We start from the raw sequence: 24798 nt of genomic DNA on the forward strand, positions 1-24798 counted from the left end.
ATCTTCCTCAATCACCTCTCCACTCACGATTTTTGAACTTTCAATAAAGTAGCCTCGTTGGACCTCCATTAGACTGTCACCAAATAAATATATCTTGTGAATGCCTTTACTTTGGCAAGACATGTAAAAATTGCTGTAAGCAGTAGAGCCATCTGAAACTATGAGTATTTTGGCTGAATTTGGCATGCTTGTTTAATGAGTGCTTAGTAAACTGATATTTTACTGAAATAAAATTTTGCATTTACATTTATATAAATGAATACTGATGGTGTTAAAGGCAGATGGCATTTGTGAAAATTTCAGCTAGGATTGTTTGTACTGCAATGGGGAAGTTATCTATCCTGCTTATTTTCGAAGGAGAAGGGCGCCCATCTTCTGACACAAATCGGGAGATGGGCGTCCTTCTCCTAAGGTCGCCCAAATCGGCATAATCGAAAGCCGATTTTGGGCGTCCTCAGCTACTTTGCGTCGCGGGGACCACCAAAGTTCAAGGGGGCGTGTCGGCAGTGTACCGAAGGCTGGACGGGGCGAGGTTAACAGATGGGCATCCTCGGCCGATAATGGAAAAAAGAAGGGCGTCTCTGACGAGCACTTGGCCAACTTTACTTGGTCCATTTTTTTTCACGACCAAGCATCAAAAAGGTGCCCGAACTGACCAGATGACCACTGGAGGGAATCGGGGATGACCTCCCCTGACTTTCCCAGTGGTCACTAACCACCTCCCACCCTGAAAAAAACAACTTCAAAAACTTTTGCCTTTTTTATTTAGAGTATGTCCTTTGCTATGCCTCCGTCCCTGTGATGGCAGTTGAGGACATCCAAAATGTGAATGTGTCTTTGAAAAGGACATCCATGCCTTTGCTATGCCTCCGACACCCTCTTTATTTATTTATTTATTTATTTATTTATTTATTTGGATCACAAGTAGCAGCAGTGGGATTTGAACTGGCCACCTCTGGATTGCAAGACCAGTGCACCAGAATGTACCAGGCCCAGTTACTGCTAGGTTAGCATGGGAGCCCTTACCGCCACCTCAATGGGTGGCCGTAAGGGCTCCCTCCCGAAATGGTCACGTGGCAAGTGCTTTACTTGTCGCACAACCATTTCCTGTAGGAAAGCGAGACTTCCCTTTTACCAGCTGCGGTAAAAGGGGGCCTCGACGCATGTGCCACAGCTTGGTAAAAGGGGCCCTATGCAATTAATTTGCGCATGCATCTCTGAAGCACACCCAAACTTGGGAGCTAAAATCTGGGCGCCATATACAGAATTCGGGGGTTAGCACCTCCTATTTAGGAGGCAGTAAGTGCCTCTGTGTTAACAGCGAGTTAGTTGGTTAGTGCGCGGTGGGAGCACACCATGCTCATGCTCCACCCAGTAATGCCTGCTAACCCAAAACTCCATTAATGCGTGACTTACCAAGCGCCAACAGAGTTTTTACTGTAGGTTAACAGCTAACACAGCTTAGTAAAAGGACCCTTTAATATTGACATGGCAGTGGAATGGGAGGATGAATTAGTAATTGCTACATTAAAACCAGAGAGCATGATCTTCAGCTCATGGCAGTCAACATTTTTGAAAGCGCTGACTGCCGAAGGCTCAACGAGACCCACATATTCAGTGCTGACACCTATTCATCTAATGGTACGGAATATTTGGGAATCTTGAAGTACCTGGAAGTTATCCAGATGTTGCCAGTGTTTAGTGCCATTCCTGGATAGGTAACTGGGCATAGTTAAGGCAGTATTATATGCAGTCCAACATGCCCAGTTAGCTATCTGGATATGAGCAATGAATATCTTTGATGATTGGACTCTGCCCTGGACTGCCCTTTTTTTAAAAAGAAAACACGATATAACCTATTTTTTATTTCATTGCTTTCATTTTTAAGGACACGAGGGTACAGACTATTATGAATTTTAGGAAGATTTGTTATTTCTTATATGTTCTAGATCACACATACATATATTTGGTGTGTATATGATTGATTTATATTTTGTATCTCTTATAGGGAGTGTGATCATTCTTGCCATTGAAGAGTTTGCTGGTAAAGTATTGATGATGTTTTTTAAAATTTGATATGTATATATTTATTTCTATATTGACATATAATTTTCTTGTTTTTATTTTATATTTGTACATGTTTTTAGACTCCTGATAATGGCATTGTGTCGAAACTTGGCAGAGTCGGGTCAATGCATAATAAAATTGCATGTGGCAAATGTACGATTGTCTTCTCCTTCTCTGGATCACCTCTGCTGTTTGTTGTTCCCATTAACCAGAGAGTGCCAAGGTGGACAGTGCTAGTATTTTTTATTTTTCTTACATTTGTACCCTGTGCTTTCCCACTCATAGCAGGTTCAATGTGGCTTACATATTATATACAGGTACTTATTTGTACCTGGGGCAATGGAGGGTTAAGTGACTTGCCCAGAGTCACAAGGAGCTGCAGTGGGAATTGAACTCAGTTCCCCAGGATCAAAGTCCACTCCACTAACCACTAGGCTACTCCTATGTGCAGGACGTCAGACTCACAGAAACAGCAAGGGCAAGCTTCTACATGGAATGTTGCTAGTGGAATAGCAACATTCACATTCCATCTAGAACCTCCAACAGGAGCAACATTCTATGTAGAATCTGAAATAGGGAAAGGGAACTGGGACTTGATATACTGCCTTTGTGAGGTTTTTGCAACTACATTCAAAGCAGTTTACATATATTCAGGTACTTATTTTGTACCAGGGGAATGGATGGTTAAGTGACTTGCCCAGAGTCACAAGGAGCTGTCTGTGCCTGCAGTGGGAATTGAACCACTCCTCCACTCCACTATTCAGTGGCATTATCCAATTGTATATTAGCTGTTGGGAAAACAAGTGTGATTTAAATGGGCAGGAGTCTCTTTCTTGCTCAGTTAAATCATTTTGAATATTTTAAGCTCATGTACTGTGAAAACAGGCAGCGTGGTATTTTGAAGCTGAAGCATATAGCTGGTAATGTACGATAACTGAGACCTGGGGCTTGGTTTATCAGCACTTCGTCCCATATCTACCGAATGTGATAAACCCGATCTTTTGATCTTTGTTAATCACATGTCTCGTCTAAATACATGACATTTATTTTTATGCATTCTCCATGACCTTTATAATATTGCACAGTTAAGGGAGGCATGAGACAAAGATTAAATTGTTAAAATTTAACCTGGCATTTGCTCAACCATCTTTGTAATATCAAATTAATATAACAAAACTTTTTTTTTCATATATTAAGATGTGATTTTTGCTACTTTATTTTACTGGGTTTCTATTCACTAGCTGCTAATACAGAATTTTAGTTAATCCGGGCTCCGTACTCACAGTTAACACAACACATTAGCACATGATAATTTCTGCATTAAGAGAAAGAAGGCACCGATTTAACACAGCAGCTATGGGGGTAGGGGAGTTCCCACTATTTTTTATTGGCGGTCATGTGTTAACATTCACATTAATGTACAGTATCTGCTCCTGGTTAACGGTAAGTGGTCCCATGTTAACTCCATGTTAGTCAAATAACCCCGGATTCCATATAACGTGGCTCAAGTTGCACACGCAAATCTGGTCATATTCTGGATTTGCGCACACAACTTAGTTAACAAGCGAATCAGCACTGAAAATTTCCAATTAATAAGCAATTATTGACACTAATTGGCATTAATTAGAATTTATGTGCAAAACTGTCTAAGCGTACTCTATAACAAGATGCGAATAAATTCTAAGTCGCATAGATGAAAAGGGGAATAGCGGAGGAAACAAGATGGCGTCCGGAAGGGAACGCTAGCCAGACGGCTCGTTACCCGTTTCCCCTCAATCCTTTGAAAAATTCTTTTTTACCTTTTTTTGCGATGCCGAAACGGAGGGGCAGACAGCGGGTGACTCCCTCCACAGCTGCCGTGACTTCGGGACCGATGGACCGTTTCGCGCTGCCGGTGAGAATGCCGGGGCAAGATTCCTCGCTGCAGGAGGGAGCAATGGGAGGTTCTTTGCTCCCTCAGCTTGAGGCCGACATCACCTTTAGCCCCGAGCAGCGGAGTCCTCCGATGATGCCGGCAAGGGGTCTACAGCAGGGGCAGGAAGCACTCAGTGTCTCTGACCTGGAAGTGCATTCAGCTGAGGGAACTGCAGCAGACCAGGAACTACCGGTTGTGGAAGTCGGAGGAGCAAGACCTAGGGAATTGCTGGCTGGGACCAAGGAGCAGACAATGAAGAAAGTTTTGACTTTGACTGAGCTTGCTATACCCAGTAAGTCATTTTTGCCTACTAAACCTGGGAATATAACTCTTGATTCAATTTGGGAAGCCTTGGTGGGACTTGAGAACTCTTTTACACAGAAGATATCTCAGGTGCTACAGGTAACTCAGATGCCTTTGGAAAAAATTGAAGTTTTAGAAACCAGAATGAGTAACACCGAAAAAACTTTAATTTCATGTAATGAAGCTCTAAAAACTTCACAACAAATACAATCAAACTTGATAAAAGAGAACACTATTTTGCACCAAAAGACTGAAAATTTGGAAAATCAACTAAGAGCTAAAACTCTTAGGTTGATTAATTTTCCAAAAACTATTCAAATGGCTCCACTAATAATGTTTAAAAAATATTTATCAGAAATACTAAAGATTCCAGAACAAGCATACCCTCCGATTTCTAAAATTTATTATTTGCCTCCATATAAAATTGAGAAACAAAAGGGTGTAGTGGACCAACCAGAACAAAGACCTGATGCTTCATTCGACATGTTGAATTTAACACAAGAACTTCAAAAAGAAGAAATGACAACGATTCCTGCAACATTGATAGTCTCCTTTGTGTTAGAACCCGACCGTGATTGGGTTCTTAAACAATTTTTTCGTCATAGAGATGATCTCTTTATGAATACAAAAATTAGAATATTTCCGGATATAGCCAGAGTTACACAAAGGAGACGTCAAGCGTTTCTGAAACTCCGTCCAAGGGTCTTACAGTTAGGAGGTTTATTCTGGTTAAACTTTCCATGTAAATGCGTGATCAAAGTTAGCTCAGTCAAATATATTTTCTATGATGTATGTCAGCTGAATAATTTTCTTGATTCTAAGTTAGCGGCTAGTTCTAGTCAGCAATTCCAGGCTTTGTCTACATCCACTCCGTAAAAAGGAATACAAGGCATGTTATGTTCTCTTCTTTTTCTTTCTTGATCTTATGTATTAATGAGGAAAATTTTTCCTGGAATTGTACCTTGTTTTTTTCTCTCATATTGTGGACTTGAAATGGATGAGATAAAGTAATTACCTTATATTTTGATTTTCCTATGAAAATGTTGTATATTTTCTTCCATTTTTTCATTTACAAGTGTTCTTGTAATAATCTGTTAAAACTTATAAATAAAATAATAAAAAAAAAGAAAAGGGGAATAGCCATGGGCGTGGAGTGGGCATTTAAAAAATTTGTGTGTGTGGTTATAGAATACTCCTGTCTGTGTGTAATTTAAGCGATGGCATTTACAAGTTTTATTCCTAAGTCAATATTCCTCACTTAAGCGGCCATGGGTTACCACATAAAAATAGGCAGACATTTATGCAGTACCATTTATGCGCTAACCGTGGCCGCTTAAGTACTGAATATCAGAACTTAAGCGGCCAAGTGCTGATTCCGCCCCTGGAATGCCCCCTAAGATAGACAGTTTTGTGTTCAGCATCAACTGTAATATTCAGCGGCACTTAGCCAGTTAAGTGCTGCTGAATACTAGGGGCTAGCGCCGACCAAGCAATTTAACCCATCAGTGGCTGGCTAAAGCATTTAAATGATGTAGTGTGCAACTAAAGGGGGCGTGCCCATGGGTGGGTCTTGCAGTTGCACGCTTAAGTTATAGAATACTATCACTTTAGATGCCAGCATCTACACCAGCCTTGGACATGCACTAAGTGCTGGGGCCTAAAGTTAGGTACGCATATGCCAACTTACACCCTATTCTACAATGGCAATTTTGCACACAGTTGCATCACAGAACTGACACTTAGGCCAAAATTCTATATATGATGCCGAAAAATCGCTGCTGATAAAACTTTGCACTAAGTGCTATTCTATAAATCGAGCGCAGAGTTGGGCACTGTTTATAGAATAGCATTTGGTGCTGGGATCCACGCCCAATTTTAGATGCGGGGATTTATACCAAGTAAAACCTGGTGTAAGTTTTCGTACTTAAATTAAGTGTAGATTTCCCTTATTTTATAAAACTGAGCATAAATTCCAGGAACGCCCCTGATCCACCCATGCCTTTCGCATGGCCACACCCCCTTTTCAGATCTACGCCTAAAAATGTGAAGTAAATTTTATTTGATACCTATTAGTGCTGATAATTGATTATTAGCACCCAACTATTGGCACTAATTGGCTTGTTATTCAATTAAATTGTGAGTGGAAATTCACCCAAATTTCTGCATGCAATTTTGAGTTCCATATATAAAACTAGGCCGTTAGCGCTCATATTTTTGGTGATTGTTGTCAAGCTTAACATGGTTTATTAAAAGGGCCCCTAAGTCTCTCAGCCTGCCTTATTACTTTTTTTTACATCTGACTTGACAGTGCTTTTGTTCATCTTAGGTTTCTTCACTAGGGTCTGCTTTCCATGCTCTGAAAGATGGTCTTTCATTGCCTCTTCTATTTCACCATTAAACCACACTGGCCATTGTTTGGCCTTGTTTTGATTTTTTTTAAATGTGTGGAATAATGCATCTTCTTATTAAATCAGGCCTACTATACTTTTCCATCAGCAGACAAGAATAAGATTATTCTTGTCTGCTGATGGATGTGAAAACACTGGAAGCGGTGCAAAGAAACGCTACAAAAATGGTATGGGATTTGCATTGCAAACCGTACAAGGAGAGACTTGCTGACCTGAACATGTATACTTTGGAGGAAAGGAGAAACAGGGGTGATATGATACAGACATTCAAATATTTGAAAGGTATTAATCTGCAAACAAACCTTTTCCAGAGACGGGAAGGTGGTAGAATTAGAGGACATGAATTAAGGTTGAAGGGGGGCAGATTCAGGAGTAATGTCAGGAAGTATTTTTTCACAGAAAGGGTGGTAGATACGTGGAGTGCCCTCCCGTGGGAGGTGGTGGAGATGAAAACGGTAATGGAATTCAAACATGCGTGGGATAAACACAAAGGAATCCTGTTTAGAAGGAATGGATCTATGGAATCTTAGCGGACAATGGATGGCAACGCTGCTAATTGGGAAGCAAAACCAGTGCTGGGCAGAGTTCTACGGTCTACTCCCTGATCATAACTGAATAGATATGGATGGGCTGCAGTGTGAATTTTAAGGGGCTTCAGAACTTTTAGTAGAAGAGTGCTGGACAGACTTCTACGGTCTGTGCCCTGAGAATGGCAAGGACAAATCAAACTTGGGTATACATATGTGGAGGGGCATAATCGAAAGGGGCGCCTACGTTTTCCTGAGAATGTCCTCGCAGGACGTCCCGGCGAAGGGGTGGGGAAACCCGTATTATCGAAACAAGATGGGCGTCCATCTTTCATTTCGATAATACAGTCGGGGATACCCAAATCGTGAAATTTTGGTCGAACTTAGAGATGGTCGTCCTTAGAGATTGTTGTCCCCAATTTTCGGCCATAATGGAAACCGAGGACGCCAATCTCAGAAACGACCAAATCCAAGCCATTTGATCATGGGAGGAGCCAGCACTCATAGTGCACTGGTCCCCCTCACATGCCAGGACACCAACTGGGCACCCTAGGGGGAACTCCAGTGGACTTCACAAATTGCTCCCAGGTGCATAGCTCCCTTACCTTGTGTGCTGAGCCTCCCCAACCCCCACTCCCCACAACTGCACACCACTACCATAGCCCTTATAGGTAAAGGGGGCACCTACATGTGGGTACAGTGGGTTTCTGGTGGGTTTTGAAGGGCTCACATTTACCACCAGAAGTGTAACAGGTAGGAGGGGATGGGCCTGGGTCCGCCTGCCTGAAGTGCACTGCACCCACTAAAACTGCTTCAGGGACCTGCATACTGTTGTCATGGAACTGGGTATGACATTTGAGGCTGGCATAGAGGCTAGCAAAAAGTATTTAAAAAGTTTATTTTTTAGGGTGGGAGGGGGTTGGTGACCACTGGGGGAGTAAGGGGAGATCATCCCCGATTCCCTCCGGTGGTCATCTGGTCAGTTCGGGCACCTTTTTGAGGCTTGGTCGTAAAACAAAATGGACCAAGTAAAGTCGCCCAAGTGCTCGTCAGGGACGCCCTTCTTTTTTCCATTATAGGTTGAGGATGCCCATGTGTTAGGCACGCCCCAGTCCCACCTTCGCTACGCTTCCGACACGCCCCTGTGAACTTTGGTTGTCCCCATGATGGAAAGCATTTGAGGTCGCCCAAAATCGGCTTTCGATTATGCCGATTTGGGCGGCCCTGGGAGAAAGACGCCCATCTCCCAATTTGTGATGAAAGATGGGTGCCCTTCTCTTTCGAAAATAAACCTGAAAGTATCACATACCATGTACAATGAGTTTATCTTGTTGGGCAGACTGGATGGACCGTGCAGGTCTTTATCTGCTGTCATTTACTATGTTACTATGACTAAAAAGCACAGTCATCTTTTCAAAGCATATTTACAGTATGGACAAACATTTACATTGGATATGAACCGGTTGTGGTTAATAAAATCAAATTCTTTCCGAGATTCAGTGAGCGTTAAACATTAAACTCCAAACTGCAGACTAAATAAAGGCACTCTGTCTACTCATTTGACTTACCTTGAAGGTTAATTTCCTCTAGCAAATGACATGTCTGAGAATCACTTCTAGTCTGACATGCAGAATTCATTTACCTTGTCTAAAGTCAATTTTTCTGTTCGTGGATAATAGCACTTTGCCCACTAAATGTGGTGCAGTGATGCATAAACCAACATTCTGTTCTAATTATAATTCCGCAGCAGTTCAAAATGTGCACCCAGCATATGCTATGTGTGGTAATATACCACCCTACAAAACGCTAAACAGGTGTTAATCTGCTATTAAGAATGGCGCCATGTGAGAACGTTTCTATTGGTCAGCAGTTATTTTACAAAAGCATTGAAACAGGTCAGGTTGCTAACGACCTGAAACACCGATGACAGTTATATTAATAAAACTGTCAATATGATTGCTTTGGGATAAAAACAAATATCTTGGAGAGTGATCTGCTTATATTGGGGGGAAAGAAAAAAATCCCACGAGGCGTATGTCTTTAGAACTTGTATTGAACTTTGAGCTCAGCATCAATATCTGCTTCTCAGTTGTAAACGAAAATTGATTCCAGACCTAACCTCTCATTTACACAGTTTCTCTAATCCAACCTAACCTACAGTAAAGAGCAAAAGAATGTATATTTAATAGAGCCTGAGGAACAATCATAATGACCCTCAATACATGAGAGATACAAGCAGTATTACTGGTTAAAACTCATTAATTTTAAACAGGTTAAGGTCAGGGAAACAATGAGAGGCTGGAAGTATCTAAAGGTCAATTAAATATAAACAGCAGAATTGCTCTATGCGTGTTTTATATTGCTAATTGCAGTTGGTTTATTTTAGGCCTTTCATTATGAATTGTATCCAAAAGGATTGTTGGTGCAACTTTAGTCAATTATGGATAGCTAAGAAAGTCATCTATTTGATGGTCAAATAAGATGGCAATTCTATTTTAAGTCCTTAGCAGAGCTCAGAGTGGGCACGGCATATTTCAACAAAGTGGCATTAAGATGTTATCTGTTCGACAGGGTCAGTGTCTGGAGTTAACACAATATCTAGGTCTGCTAATAGGACTGTTGTAGAAGTAAACTCAGATTCCAGTATTAAGGAAATAGTGTTATAACTGTGCTCCTACATACAGATGCCCAGAGGGCACTTGATTGGAGTATATTCTATATAGGAAAGTAGACCTCCTATTTCCTATATACAACACTAGCATAACATGCAAGTATATAGAGCTGACATGTGTGCTCCTATGTTCCAGATATATGCACATAAAATACAGTGTGTAACTTTGCCCCCCCCCCCCCCCACACACATTCCGCTCATCTGCAAACTACATGCTATCAGCACATAATTATAGAATATTACTTAGCAGGTGAGACCTAGCCCTGCCACCATTTTGTTCGTATCACAGAGCTTAACCTGAACCATAGACCTGTGCTATGAAAATGGATTTTCTGTGTTAAAGGACTATTACACTTAGCATTGATTAAATCCCTATCCCATGATTTATCTGTTATTTAACATGGTTAACACACACACACACACACACACACACACACATACATATATATATATATATATATATATATATATATATATATATATATATATATATATATATATATATATATATATATATATATATATAGTGAAAAGGGTCCACTGCTTCCCAGCAAGGTGGAGCCGTCCACAAGCCGTTTTTCCAGATCTCACCACAATTGCAGACAGTGGCTAGGTCAAACGATTTTTATTATCATGCCAATAACTGCTGTCACAAACTTCAGTACATAGGTTATCCCCAAACAAACAGGTTCCAACCACATAGGTTTCCAGTAAAGCAGGTAAATAAAGCAGGTTTCCAAATACATCAGGCTTTCAATAAAGCAGGTAAATAAAGCAGGTTTCCAAATACATCAGGCTTTCAATAAAGCAGGTAAATGAAGCAGGTTTCCAAATACATCAGGCTTTCAATAAAGCAGGTAAATAAAGCAGGTTTCCAAATACATCAGGCTTTCAATAAAGCAGGTAAATAAAGCAGGTTTCCAAATACATCAGGCTTCCAATAAAGCAGGTTACTCTTACCTCCAACACCCTTCCAAACCCTCAGGGGCTGGCCATCCCTGCCTTGGAACTCTCACACTCCATAGAGGCTTCTCCTCCCTCCTGGAATTCCTCTCCCATCTGATCTACTCCCCCCCTTCGATATAATCCATCCAATCATCTTCTTCCCTCTCCATGGGCCCCTCTCTATTTCAGCTGGGCCGCATGGTATACTGATTGCATATCCAGGAGAACTGAGCTTCTTCCCTCCGCCTCGCCCTAGTGGGTGACAAAATTATAGGCTCAGCCTGGCTATCCCCCTGGTGGCTATCCCCCTGGCTCCCTCTGCTGGAGCTGGGAATCCATTCCCTTGTATCCAGACTACTCTCTACCTCCCTCCTTGCAAGGGCTTCTGGTACTTGTATTTCAGGGTCTGACTGCTTCATCCTAGCTGCCCTGTGATTATTTATTTATTTATTTGTTGCATTTGTACCCCACATTTTCCTACCTCTTTGCAGGCTCAATGTGGCCTACATAGTATCGTGAGGCGTTGGCCACCTCCGGTGTTGAAACAAATACAGAGTGATGTTGTTACAGAACATTTAAAGTGGCAAGATTCCATGCTTCCAACCCTAAGGATAAGCAGTGACGTTCCCATGGACTTTTCCTTCAGGAATTTGTTTAAACCTTTTTAAAACCCAGCTACATTAACTGCTCTTACTTACTACTTGGACCAGCAACAAATTCCATAGCTTAACTACATGTTAAGTGAAAAAACTATTTTCTCCTATTTGTTTTAAATGTGCTACTATGTAACGTCACGGAGTGTTTCCTCATCTTTGTACTTTCTAAAAGAGTAAACAATCAATCGCGATCACCCATTTCACTCAATACAGGATTTTATGGACCTCTATCATATTTCCCCTCAGTCATCACTTCTCCAATCTCCTCATACGAGAGTCCTTCCATCTCCTTAACCATTTTGATCAGCCTTCTTTATCTTTCTGTTATGACCCGGTAGTAGTGAGCCCCTGTGCCCCGACTGAGCATGGCAGAGATGGAGTGACACCGCACTCGGTCAGGCAGCCAGACAACCCCTAGCTTCACCTGAAAAGCAACCAATGTTCAACAGGAGTTGAGCTCCCAGCTGCAGGTGGCCACCAGGACTTCTGGAACTGGCGGGGTTGCACAGCCGCTGACCAGGCTGGCAGCAAATAGACACAGTCCAGAATTAGTACTCCAACAGGCAAAGAAAAGTCAAAATCAGTCCAGGGTCAAGGCAGGCAGCAAACAAGCAATATCCAAGAAACAAGCCAGGGTCCGGAACACAGGAAAACAGGAACAGCAGTTAGTCGGCAAACAGCACTCCAACAGCAACTCTTCAGAACAATTGAGGCCGAAGCAATGAAGGACTGAAGGCAGGGCTTTAAATAGTGTTGGAATCAATCTCAAACATGTGCAGCTGATTCAAGATGGCTGCCCCCATCAGCAGAGATGCCTACATCCAAATATGGGCTTCCTTCCTGAAGCTAATCAACACCAAGATGGCTTCCTAGGATAAGATCTATCCAAGATGGCTGACTCTTGAGCTATCCAAGATGGCTGCGGACATTGATCCAACCAAGATGACGGCTGCCAGAAATAGGAAACAGAAACTGACCTATCCTGGAGAACCACATCCAGAAAAGCCGGCTATCTCTGCCGGACTGCGCCTCGCCGGTGAATCGGCTGCGCATGCCTGGAACCAGGTGAGGAACGTAACACTTTTCCAGTTCTACTACATCGTTTTTGAGATGCGGTGCCTAGAATTGTACACAATGCTCAAGATAGAGTCTCTGTCAGATCCACCTTCCCTTGCAGTTATGCACTACAGATTTTCTATGCACAATTTGTAGAATAATGACTAAGACCAGTTACGCACAGAACTGCTAATCAGTGCCGATTAACACTAATTATAGCCCATAATTGGTTGTTAACATCAAATAGCAGCTAATTATCATATTAAGTTATGCAATTAACAGTAGTCTAAAAATTGCATGTGCAACTTTGTTTGCTAATTATTAAAACAATTTTCTACTGCGGGGTCATTCCCGGCAGTAATTGGCAGTTGTTCCGCGCTGTACGGTTACCGTGTGGGTAACTTGTGGGCTCTTACCGCTAAATCAACGGGTGGCATTAAAGGCTCAGGCCATAAATAGACATGAGCTGGCTTTCATTTTGTCGCACGTCCATTTCCCCAGCCCAAAAACATAAACCTTTTTTTCCAGACGTGGTGGAGAAATGGTCCAGCGCACGTGCACTACATGTGCTCACGCTACCGCAGGCCACTTTTTGGCGTGCCTTTGTAAAAGGGCCTCCTGCGATTTGCAAAAATCTTTTACAGGTGAATATTATATGCAATTTTCCTACCATTTATTTTTATTTATTTATTACATTTGTACCCCGCGCTTTCCCACTCAAAGCAGGTTCAATGTGGCTTACATAGTAATTGGGATTACAAAGTATTGGTGGAGAGAAATAAGTTGAGTATTATCGGAGTAATAAAAGCAACAGGAATGTAAAAATGCAGGGATGAAGGGAGTAGGAGAAGTATGAGCAAGGGTAAGTGAGCAATTGGAGGGTAGATGAGCCTTCTTTACAAGTGTAGAAACAATTCATCTAAAACAAAAAAAACATATTATCAAACATATAAATGGCGAGTGTCGTACTCACTCGCAAATGAGCAGTAGAGACCCTCTCTGCCCCGCCCCCGCGTCAATACGTTATGATGGGGGCGGAGCAGAGAGGGTCTGTACTGCGCATTTGCGAGGGACGAAACCGCCATCGCTAACGCTCCCCCCATCCTCCACCTGGCCGGGCCCTCGCTCCACTATTGAAACAGCGAGGGAACGCAGCACACAGCTCTGCTGAGCTGCCGTCCTTCCTTCTTCTTCTCTGCCTGTGTCCCGCCCTCGACGACGTTACATCACACGAGGGCGGGACACAGGCAGAGAAGAAGAAGGAAGGCCGATGGCAGCTTAGCAGAGCTGTGTGCTGCGTTCCCTCGCTGTTTCAATAGCGGAGCGAGGGCCCGGGCCGGATGGAGGGGTGGCGGCGACTCTGGGGGGGTGGCGGCGACTGAGGGGGGGGGCAAGCTCGGCACCGGGGGGGCCTTGCAGCAGCGACGGGAAGGGGCTTTCAATCCCCCCTTTCCTATACGAGCCCGGTTTTAAGGGCTCAACGGCTAGTCTGCAATGTATGAAGCATTGCTGCTTCACTGCATGAATGCATGCCATGATACAGTACGAAGGTAAGGAGAAAAGCATTTTTACACTTTAGTACATTAGCTCCTTCACATCTCAGGAATGGCCGATAGTCTTATTGGCTGAAGGTTTTATTTCACAGCTATTGGCAAAAATCTTTACTGTATATATTAGAATGGAAGAGAAGAAATCTATATCAGCACATTTTCTGCAAACGATTTTTCATTAGAGTTTCATGAAAATAATTTTTGCTTATTGATTCTCAGACAGAATACTACACCTAGGAGATATGAATGAAACCACTTGCAATTATGAATAGATTGATAATTGTGGTGTACGTAAGCTTCAGAGTTAATGATTAAAGAAAAGCTCACCTACAAGCAGATTTTCATGGTATCGTACCATGTCAGTGATGACCCCACATAATCAAACTGATCACCAATCGTCACACCATGATATCAGAGCGTTAGCACACAATTCAAGGACAGATCTAACTTCTAACAGCTATAGTAACATGTCAACATGATGTAACCTGTAAGCCACATTGTACTGACTACCTGACTGGGAAATGTGGTGTACAAATGCACATATAAATAAATATACAGTGGCTAAAGAAAGTTGACAACCTTTTCTAAAATGTTCATCTTTTATTACCTCATAACCTGGAAGCTCCATGTTAAGTGGTCTGGTGGTCCCTGCGTGAAGGCTGCAGTATGGGGTCAAACAGATTACTATATCTCAGCAAGTATTGCATCGGCGAACGTAAAACTTTACCAATGTTTATTGGGGACATGTATGAATGTTCATAGAAAATTTCAGCGAAATCCGTGATGGTCGCGCAGGGACCACCAGACCACTTGACATGGAATGACCCTACTAAGCTATTATGTCTTATATACCGCTCATATTATCCACAACGGTTTTCTAGACAGTTTTCAAAATTCTAATTAAAAAAAATCCTTGTTTTGAAGAGTGATATACAGATTAACCCCCCTGTTTACTAAACCACGCTAGCGGGTGGTGGTGCGTTAATGCTGATGCAGCCCATTCACTTTGAATGTGCTGTGTCAACATTGCCATGTGGCTTAGTAAACAAGGGGGTAAGACTGACAACATTACATTAATTATATTTCTATTGAACCCCTTAACACCAAGCATAACAAAATTATTAAGGTTCAAAAAGGCAGGTTTTTAGAAAGTTCTATAAAAATGAGGAACAGATAGCAACTATTTTAAGTTCAAAGACAGTGAATTTCACAATCTAGCCCCTTGAACTGAGAATAAACTACCATGAACAGCCTAACTTACGATCTTGAGATGATACCATTAATAAATCCCCAAATCCTTCAAAATTTAAGCCACAATGATTGATAACTCAGACTAATAATTTTAAAATGTATACATTTTTAAACAACTAACCAATGCAAATCCTTCAATACAAAAGACACTCCTTAAAACGTCTTCAGTCCAAAGATCAATCTAACTGCCATCTACTGGAAGAATTGAAGTCGCCTTTGCAACCCAAATGAAACATTACTATAAAGAGAATTACAATAGTCCAGCTGCGGAAGCAACATTGCTTGGACTATTGTTCTAAAATTATTTTGAGATAAAGAAGATGTAATTGCTCTTAATTGCCTAAGTCGGAAAAAAAAACATTTTTGCTGAGAGCATTAAATTGTCTTTCATATGATAATTTAGCATCTAGTATAATGACCAAAACCTTTGAATGATCTTCAATCATTAAACTTTCTCCAGAATCTAATGGCACCATTTTTTCCTGTAAGAGAATGAAAATCTCCAAACCATAAAAGTCTAGTCTTTTGCCTATTTAGCTTTAAAAAGCAGATGCATTAAAACACATTTTGTTCCATGTATCTATGCATCCTACCCCACAACAGCCAAGTGGAGAGTACATTTCTTAGAAAATTGAGTAAAAAAAACCCCCCATCATAACATTACTTAATTGGATGAGTGTCCACCCATCTTGTACTTCTGCAGCTACAATAAATATTGTAAACTCTGAGGTAATCAATTGTCTTCAAAGGCACACACCAAGTGAAATGGCCCCACCCGTTTTGAATTATACCAAATCATATGATGACAGGATAAATTCAGCAGTTCCTTTTGTTTCCCTCTACTAAATAGTAAATTTTAAATCAAAACCCCAAATTTGTGAAAAAGCAGAGATCAAGAGATGGGTATAACAGAACTACAAAGTCCTTGAAAATCCCCTGGAACATCATCGCAATTGTCAGTCAAATTCAAAATGTAGGTATTTTATTAGGCATTTAAACTCACCTGCTCACTGTCCTCTTCATCACTGCTAAGTTTCAGGTCATCTTCAAGCATTCTATTAAGAAAGAAATATTTAGGTGTTAAGCAACTAATTCCACAATTTCCCAAAACATTTTACTTACATATTACTGTTTACGTAAAGAGAAAGTATCAACACGATTGGCAAAATTCCCTCCACTTAGGCTGACCTTTATAGAATCTGGGGAAATATGCATTGGGGGAATAACGTGCAATTTTTTTTACTAATCAATACACATTAACCCCCAAATTCTTTAAAACTTTGCATACAAATTTGGGTGCATGCCTAATAATGGCTGTCACCTCCATCTTAACTATGTATTTTCTCTTTTCCGGAATTAGTGATCGCCATTACGGAACAATGTATGCCACATTGAGCCTGCAAATAGGTGGGAAGATGTGGGATATAAATGCTACAAATAAATAATAAAGGGAAAGGGATTAGGACTTGATATATTGCCTTTCTGTGATTCTTGCAACTACACTCAAAGCAGTTTACATAGTACATACAGTGGCTTATAGTATATACAGGTACTAATTTGTACCTGGGGCAATTGAAGGTTAAGTGACTTGCCCAGAGTCACAAGGAGCTGCAGTGGGAATTGAACTCACTTACCCAGGATCAAGGTCTTTTTCTGCTGTCATTTTCTACAATTCTATATTTCTATGTTTTCATATAAGGGTGTTTCTCCCTTATATGGTAGGGAAGCCCCACTCACACATCCCAGGATGCACTGGGCAGGGCACTGCCATTTTGGAGGTGGCACTGGAAGGAGGGGTGTTACTGTAATTTGAAGGTATGGGGGGTTGGGGTGGCACTGGGTGTATTCTATAATCATGCCCATAGATTTTAGAAACATCCATGATCCGCCCATTCCATGCCCAGGGCAAGTTCCTATGCGACTTGGAATTTATGTGCATCATGTTATAGAAAATGCTAAGACAGTTCTGTGTGTAAATTCTAATTATTGCTAATTAGTGTCAATTGATTGTTAATTGGCCATCAGCACTGATTGTCTTGTTAACTAATTAAGTTGCACACGCAAATAAAGAATACGACTGGATTTGCGCGCACAGCTTAAGTCGCACCTGTACAGAATCCCGGGGATTGTGTTTGTTGTGGTTTTTAAACATTTCTTTTACTACTTTTAGCAGATTGTGGGGGGCATTATTACTAAGTTGCGATAAAAAGAGGTTTGTAGTATCAATAGCGAGAAGCTTTCCCGAATGCTGAGGCCACTTTTAGTGTGGCTGCAAAATGGCTGCATTTTCCAATTTTTGTATTAATGGCCACACAGGAGCCCTTACCACCACCTATTTACTCAACAGTAAAGACTCCTTTGCTAACCAAACACTAACCCCTGGATTCTATACAGTACGCTTAGAATTAGGTGCCAAAATCTGCACAGATTCTATAACACCACTCATAACTTAATTGGCTTAACAAGCTAATGAGCGCTGATAACAGCACTTAACAAGCAGTAATGAGCACTAATTGGCACTGATTAGAATTTAGGTGAACAATTGGCTATGCATATTCTGTAACAATGTGTGCCGAATATCTAATGTATGGAGCAGTGGCGTACCAAGGGGGGGCAGTGGGGGCGGTCCGCCCCGGGTGCACGCCGCTGGGGGGTGCCGCGGCTCGCGCCTGTGGGCTCCGAGTTCGCTACGCCAACTTTGCTGGTTTGCTGCAGCTCCATCCCTCTGCCCCGGAACAGGTTACTGGAGCTGCAGCGAACCAGCGAAGTTAGTGTAGTGAGCTCGGAGCCCACAGGCACGCGCCGTGGCACCCCCCCCAGCAGCGTGCACCCGGGGGGGTGTCATTTCGTGGGGGGGGGGGGTGCTGCACCCGCGGGGGGGCGCATCGGCGATCCGCCTCGGGTGTCATCGAGGCTAGGAACGCCACTGGTATGCAGGCAAAAGGGGCGTGGCTATGGGCGGGCAAATGGGCATTTCATGGGTGTTCCATAATGTTGGCGCCTAGTTATAGAATATGGCCCAGTGCACCTAAATCTACACGCTGAGATTTACACCAGGTTTTCGTTGGCGTAAATGGATACGCGCAGATATCTGTGCTGAAATATCAACTAAGCATATTCTATAATCGGCGCCTAAATCTAGGTGCCGATTATAGAATATGCTTAGTGCCGATTTTTTAGGTGTCATATATAGAATCTCCTCCTAATCGGTTAGTGCGAGGTGATGCAGCTGTGCTAATCGACTAGCACAGTGCTAAAAAATATTTTATACTTTTTAGCAAGTGGGTAGTACACACCAAACACAAAACTACAGCAGGACACCTCAGTGCACCCTGCGGTAATGAATTTTAACCTGCGGTAAGCACGTTAGTGCTTATCGCAGCTTAGTAAAAGGACCCCTGTGTATGTATATAGGGCCCAATTCTATATATGGTGCCTAAAATTAACATACGTTAGGCAATTACGCCTAAGCCTGTTCTAAATACTGCACATAAATCTACAAGCGGTATTTATTTAGAACAGGCTTAGGCGTAGTTCATGCAACTAAATCTATGTGTGTCAATTTACACCTATGAAAAGCTGGTTTACGCTAGATTTATGCGGCCTGGCCTATATTTTATAACAACATACGTAGATTTTGGAACGTCCATGAAACTCCCATTTCCATGCCCCTGAGCATGCGCGCATTAGAATTTAGGCACAGTACATTACAGAATATGCTTAGCAATGTATGTGCGTAAATGTGTTTAATAGTAGTAGTAGCAGTAGTAAATTCTAATTTTTGCCAATTAGTGCTTGTTATTGCTTTTTAAGAGCTGTTAACAACGCTTAACAGCTTGTTAAAACAATTAATCTATGTGCATAGTTCTAGAATATGCCTAGATTTACAAGCAGAACCATGCGTAACTCTAGGCATGCTATATAGAATCTGGGGGGATAATCCAGCTTATTTTCTAAGGAGATCGCTGGCCATCTTCCAACACAAATCAGGAGATGGCCGGCCATCTCCTGAAGCCGGCCAAATCGGTATAATCGAAAGCCGATTTTGGCCGGCTCCAATTGCTTTCCGTTGCCGGGACGTCCAAAATTTGCGGGAGCGTGTCGGAAGGGTAGCAAAGGCGGGACTGGGGCATGCCGGGGCGTGCTTAAGAGATGGGCGCCCTCGGACGATAATAGAAAAAAGAAAGGCATCCCTGGCGAGAATTTGGTCCACTTTATTTGGTCCCTTTTTTTTTCAGGTCCAAGTCCCAAAAAAAGTGCCCGAACTGACCAGATGACCACCGGAGGGAATCGGGGATCACCTCCTCTGACTTTCCCAGTGGTCACTAACCCCCTCCCACCCTTTAAAAACTTTTTTTGCCAGCCTCTATGCCAGCCTCAAATGTCATACTCAGGTCCATTGCAGCAGTATACAGGTCCCTGGAGCAGTTTTAGTGGGTGCAGTGGACTTCAGGCAGGCGGACCCAGGCCCATCCCCCCCCACCTGTTACACTTGTGGTGGAAATTGGGAACCCTTCAAAACTCACCTGAAACCGACATGTAGGTGCCCCCCTTCACCCATAAGGGCTACGGTAATGGTATAGAGTTGTGGGGAGTGGGTTTTGGGGGGATTTGGGGGGCTCAGCACCCAAGGTAAGGGAGCTATGCACCTGGGAGCTATTTTTATTTTTTTTTAATTTGTAGAAATGCCCCCTAGAGTGCCCGGTTGGTGTCCTGGCATGTGAGGGGGACCAGTGCACTGCAAATGCTGGCTCCTCCCACGACTAAATGCCTTGGATTTGGCCGGGTTTGAGATGGCCGGCCTCGGTTTCCATTATCGGCGAAAACCGAAGCCGGCCTTCTCTGACATTTGGGCGCCCCCAACCATATATATATATATATATATATATTTTTTTTTTACATTAGTACCCCGTGCTTTCCCACTCATGGCAGGCTCAATGCGGCAGGCAAAGGAGGGTTAAGTGACCTGCCCAGAGTCACAAGGAGCTGCCTGTGCCAGGAATCGAACTCAGTTCCTCAGTTCCCCAGGACCAAAGTCCACCACCCTAACCACTAGGCCACTCCTCCACTGTATTATCAAAACGAAAGATGGACACCCATCTCGTTCGAAAATACGGTCGGCCCCGCCCCATCGTGGCGCCGTCCTCGGAGATGGGCGCCCTTAGAAATGGGTGTCCCTGGTCGAAAATGCCCCTCCACGTGATCCTCCTAGGTATAGGTGGAATATTAATTAACTAGAATAAACTTATTCATATAAGCGTTACCCACAAAAGAGCTGGCATTCTGTGCATTTATGTGCAGGGGTGGTACATGAACGCCAGCGCGCAGTTACAGAATTGTTGTTTAAGCTATTAGCCCCTTTATGATAATTTTTTTTCATATTTGGTCATATATTATACATTCTCATTGAACGGAACGTGCTTGTTTGTGCTCTCCAGTCATACGGTTAATTTCTAGTGTCACAACAGGGAAATAGTGTGATTAGAAGGATTTGTGGTTTAATTACGGTGCACAGGACTAATCACAGTGGTAAACAACTCAGCCTAGATTTTTGTTAAGTCTAGTAAAGGTAACAATATCTTTTCTGATTCTTGCTTGTTGTGCAGATGTCATGAAATAGGTAATTAACAGCCACATGGGTCTACATTAAAAAACGGCATAGCTGCTTGGAATTTTATAACAAAGTAGATCGTTCTATTCAGGGCTTGCTGCCATTAGAAACTGCTTAGAAAATCTATGTACATAATGCATGTAATTGTACATCAGTAAGAATAAATGTGCCTGAGTAGCTTGAATTACTTTCAAGAAGATGTGTATTTATTAAATGGCAATTAAGTCCAATTCTTGCAGCTCAAAGGTGGTATTTGAACTCCCAAATATCAATGTATTTTGGAAAAGTGAAATTATAATGCACTTGCATTTATACAGTTTACATTTGCTATAAGAAAGTATTGTAAGTAGAAAGATACAGCAATGATTGTGTTACTACATTTCTAGCCTGTGCCATCTACCTGAGTAACAGTTCTTCTTATGTACTAGGTCTAAAAAAAGCTTGATTTCCCTTCAAAATGATCCAGGATGACCCCAGATATAAGTATGTACTCGATTCTCAAATCTACTAACCTACCTAGACAACACAATTGCTATTTGCACTTAGTTCTCAGATCTACTGTCCTACCTAGACGACGCAATTGCTATGAGCCTCACAAAAACGCTATAACCCTCATCAGGTAACAGTGCAATTCTAGAAATTTTGGAAGAGTTAAAAGTGTGCCATTAGCATTATTTGTGATGTAGTTGAAAATGGGTGCGGCTTGACTGTGACAGTGCTTTTGTCAGGCTTTAAGCCATCCTGAAGCAAGATTTTGTTTCTGAGGCCTAGCAGAAGTGTGTAAGGCTGCTTATGGGCATGTCTGTTGGCAGGGTGGACTGAATTAATGTCACAGTTGTGACTGTATCCCATGCCTACACTCACCTCGCCTCCTGGTGACCAGGCCCTATGGCTGCTGTGGACTGTCTTCTTCTTGTTTCCCAAACATGTTCCAGAGTTCATTCCAGTCCTATTCTGATGTTCCAGCATTCCAGACTTGCTTTGGGGTTCCTGCAGCCAAGCCTCACTTTGGTGCTCTTGCAAACAAGCCTCGCCCTGGTGTTCCTGCTGCCAAGCTTCGCTGTGGTGTTCTTGCAGCCAAGCCGTGCTCTGGTGTTTTTGCTGCCAAGCCTCACTCTTACTTGTTACCTCATCTGTAATTGCTTTTATTAAGTACCTGGGAACTTTCAGGCTTGCCTTTGCAACAGAGGTCTTCAGATGAGTTTTCGTCTGTGTGTGTTTGTTGCAGTTCCAGCTCTGCTAGTTCTTGTCTTGCCAGTCTTCAACTTCTACTCCGACTCTGCTTGTTCCAGCCCTGCACGCCTTCAGCTTCAGTTCTATTCGTGCTTGTGTCTGCCCTGTTTGTCTTCAGCTTCAGTTCCTCCACTGTTTGTTCCAATCCTGTCTGCTTTCAGCTTCCATTCCAGCCAAGCCTGTTTGAGAATCCTGAATCCTGTTTGAGAATCCAGAATCCGGTTCCAGCCAAGACAAGTCCGTTCCAGCATCCTGTTCCAGCCAAGCCAAGTCCGTTCCTGCATCCAGTTCCAGCCAAGCCAAGCCCATTCCAGAATTCAGTTCCAGCCAATCCCGTTCCAGAATCCAGTTGTTCTAGTCCTGCTTATTCCAGCCCTGCTCATCTACCGCTTCAGTTCACATCCTGCTAGTTCCGGTCCTGCTTGTACCAGCCTGTCTGTGTTCAGCCTCGCTTCCTGTTTGGGTGGTTCACCTGCTGCTGCCGGTCACTGGCAGTGGTCCAAGGGCTCACTACTCTGGACTCCGTGATAGTCCGTGACAATTAATTGAGAAGCTATGACCTAACCCCGATGAACCTGAAAACTAAATCTAGGGCTATGATGGAAAATGTCTGCAAGTGTCTAGACATGTTAAGAAAGCTTGCCTACCTACTTCTTGATGAGCTCTTGTTCTGGACATTTACATAGAATCACAAAAACGTGCAAGACGTAGGTACAGCTCAAAGACATGGGAGACCAACAGAGATTCAGGCAGAAGACTTCAGAAGACCTGAAAAAATGCAGATGAAGTTCCAAGCCAGACATGACACCCAATCATCCAGTGTGGGGGGGAAGGGGAATTAAAAATGTTTTAGAGCCCAGTGAAACTGTTGTAATTAAAACTTTTGAAGTCCTGTGTAGTAGGCCAAAAAGGAATCATCTGACATCCAGTGTCACAGTGAAATAGGAGACAATTGTCGAACTAGGTACTAATTAGCAAGAAACATGGTTCATAATGTAAATAAGCCCCAATAAATAAGTGACCAGTCTGAGCCTGTAGTAGGGAAACCGCGGGATTTGTGACCCTAAGTTAGAAGTTTCTATCCAAGCCACACAAATAATTAACTACAGTAAAAACCCTATTATCCCACATGATTAATAGGCAGTGCTGATTAATCAAGTATGCCAATTATCTCAGAGCCTTCTGCTTTCTGCTTCAGCATGCAAAGAGTACAAGGACAGAGAGTGATACTGGAGTTTACTGAGCACAGAGCAAAGCACAGATGAGCTGCTTTGACTCCTAAACCCTTTCTATCCTATCTTTTACATAGAATAAGGAGGAGGGTAGGCAAAGCAGAGCAGAACCCCCTCTGCTCCCTAATCAACCCCTGCACTCATATTCACCCCACTCCACTCCATTGAAGATGGTGCCTGGGAGAGATATCAGGTACTTGAGTATTCCAGATAGTTCAGCCTTTTACAACCCCCCTCCCCCCCCCCCCCAATATTCAGCCAGATATCGGGATTTAACTGGTCATGCCCCTGGAACGTCCCTGACATCGCTGACTTAATTTTGGAACTCACTGGGCATGTTCAGCAGCGATAACTGGATTAATGCTACTGAAAATCCACCAAGATGCAAGATAACTGGTTGGCAGCCATTCCCAGCTGGTTCACTCAAGCTGAATATCAGGCACTTACTATCTCCACATAGTTCAGTGACCCTAGCAGGTATCCTAGAAAAAGGACATCATAACAAGAGGAACTGCAGCAATACCAGTAAGCAACTGGGATAATAGGTATGAAAAGAAGACCCAAGTAGGCACTGCTAGCTTAAGAAGGTGATCTACTGACCATCATCAACCAGAAGAATGTAGCTTGCCAGAGGGAAGAAGAGATAGATAGCTCTAGCAAGGATCCATGATGCATGGTGAGAAACTCGTGGAGGGGCATAATTGAATGGCGCCGGCTAAATAGATGGCCGACCATCTATATAGTTGGCGCCAAAAAAGCGGTGGCAGAACCGTATTATTGAAAAAGATAGCCGGCTATCTTTTGTTTCGATAATAAGGTTGGAGCCGGCCAAATGTCAGCATTTGGGCCGGCTTTAGAGCTGGCCGGGTTCAGTTTCCGGCCATAATGGAAACTGGGCCCAGTGTTCTCAAACCCGGCCAAATGCAAGGCATTTGGTTGTGGGAGGAGCCAGCGTTTGTAGTGCGCTGGCCCCCCTGACATGCCAGGACACCAACCGGGCACCCTAGGGTGGACTTCAAATGCAGTGGACTTCAAAAATTGCTTCCAGGTGCATACCTCCCTTACCTTGGGTGCTGAGCCCCCCAAATCCCCCCCAAAACCCACTCCCCACAACTCTACACCACTACCATAGCCCTTAGGGATGAAGGGGGGCACCTACATGTGGGTACAGTGGGTTTTGGTTTTTTTTTTTTGAGGGCTCAACATTTATCACCACAAGTGTAACAGGTAGGGGGGGGGGATGGGCCTGGGTCCACCTGCCTGAAGTGCACTGCACCCACTAAATACTGCTCCAGAGACCTGCATACTGCTGTCAGGGAGCTGGGTATGATATTTCAGGCTGGTAAAAAAATATGTTTTTAATTTTTTTTGGG

The 24798-nt window shown here is 42.9% G+C and overlaps 1 protein-coding gene across 1 annotated transcript in view; it reads right to left on the reverse strand.

Moving 5' to 3' along the window:
* Positions 1-24798, reverse strand: part of AFF2 (AF4/FMR2 family member 2) — a 572314-nt gene that overhangs the window by 203858 nt on the left and 343658 nt on the right. The window contains exon 8 of the mRNA XM_030209863.1: positions 16353-16404. Within this exon, the coding sequence (XP_030065723.1) occupies positions 16353-16404 (52 nt within the window). The remainder of the gene's footprint in view (positions 1-16352; positions 16405-24798) is intronic.

Source organism: Microcaecilia unicolor, chromosome 7 (assembly GCF_901765095.1).
Source record: "Microcaecilia unicolor chromosome 7, aMicUni1.1, whole genome shotgun sequence".
Lineage (NCBI taxonomy): Eukaryota > Metazoa > Chordata > Amphibia > Gymnophiona > Siphonopidae > Microcaecilia > Microcaecilia unicolor.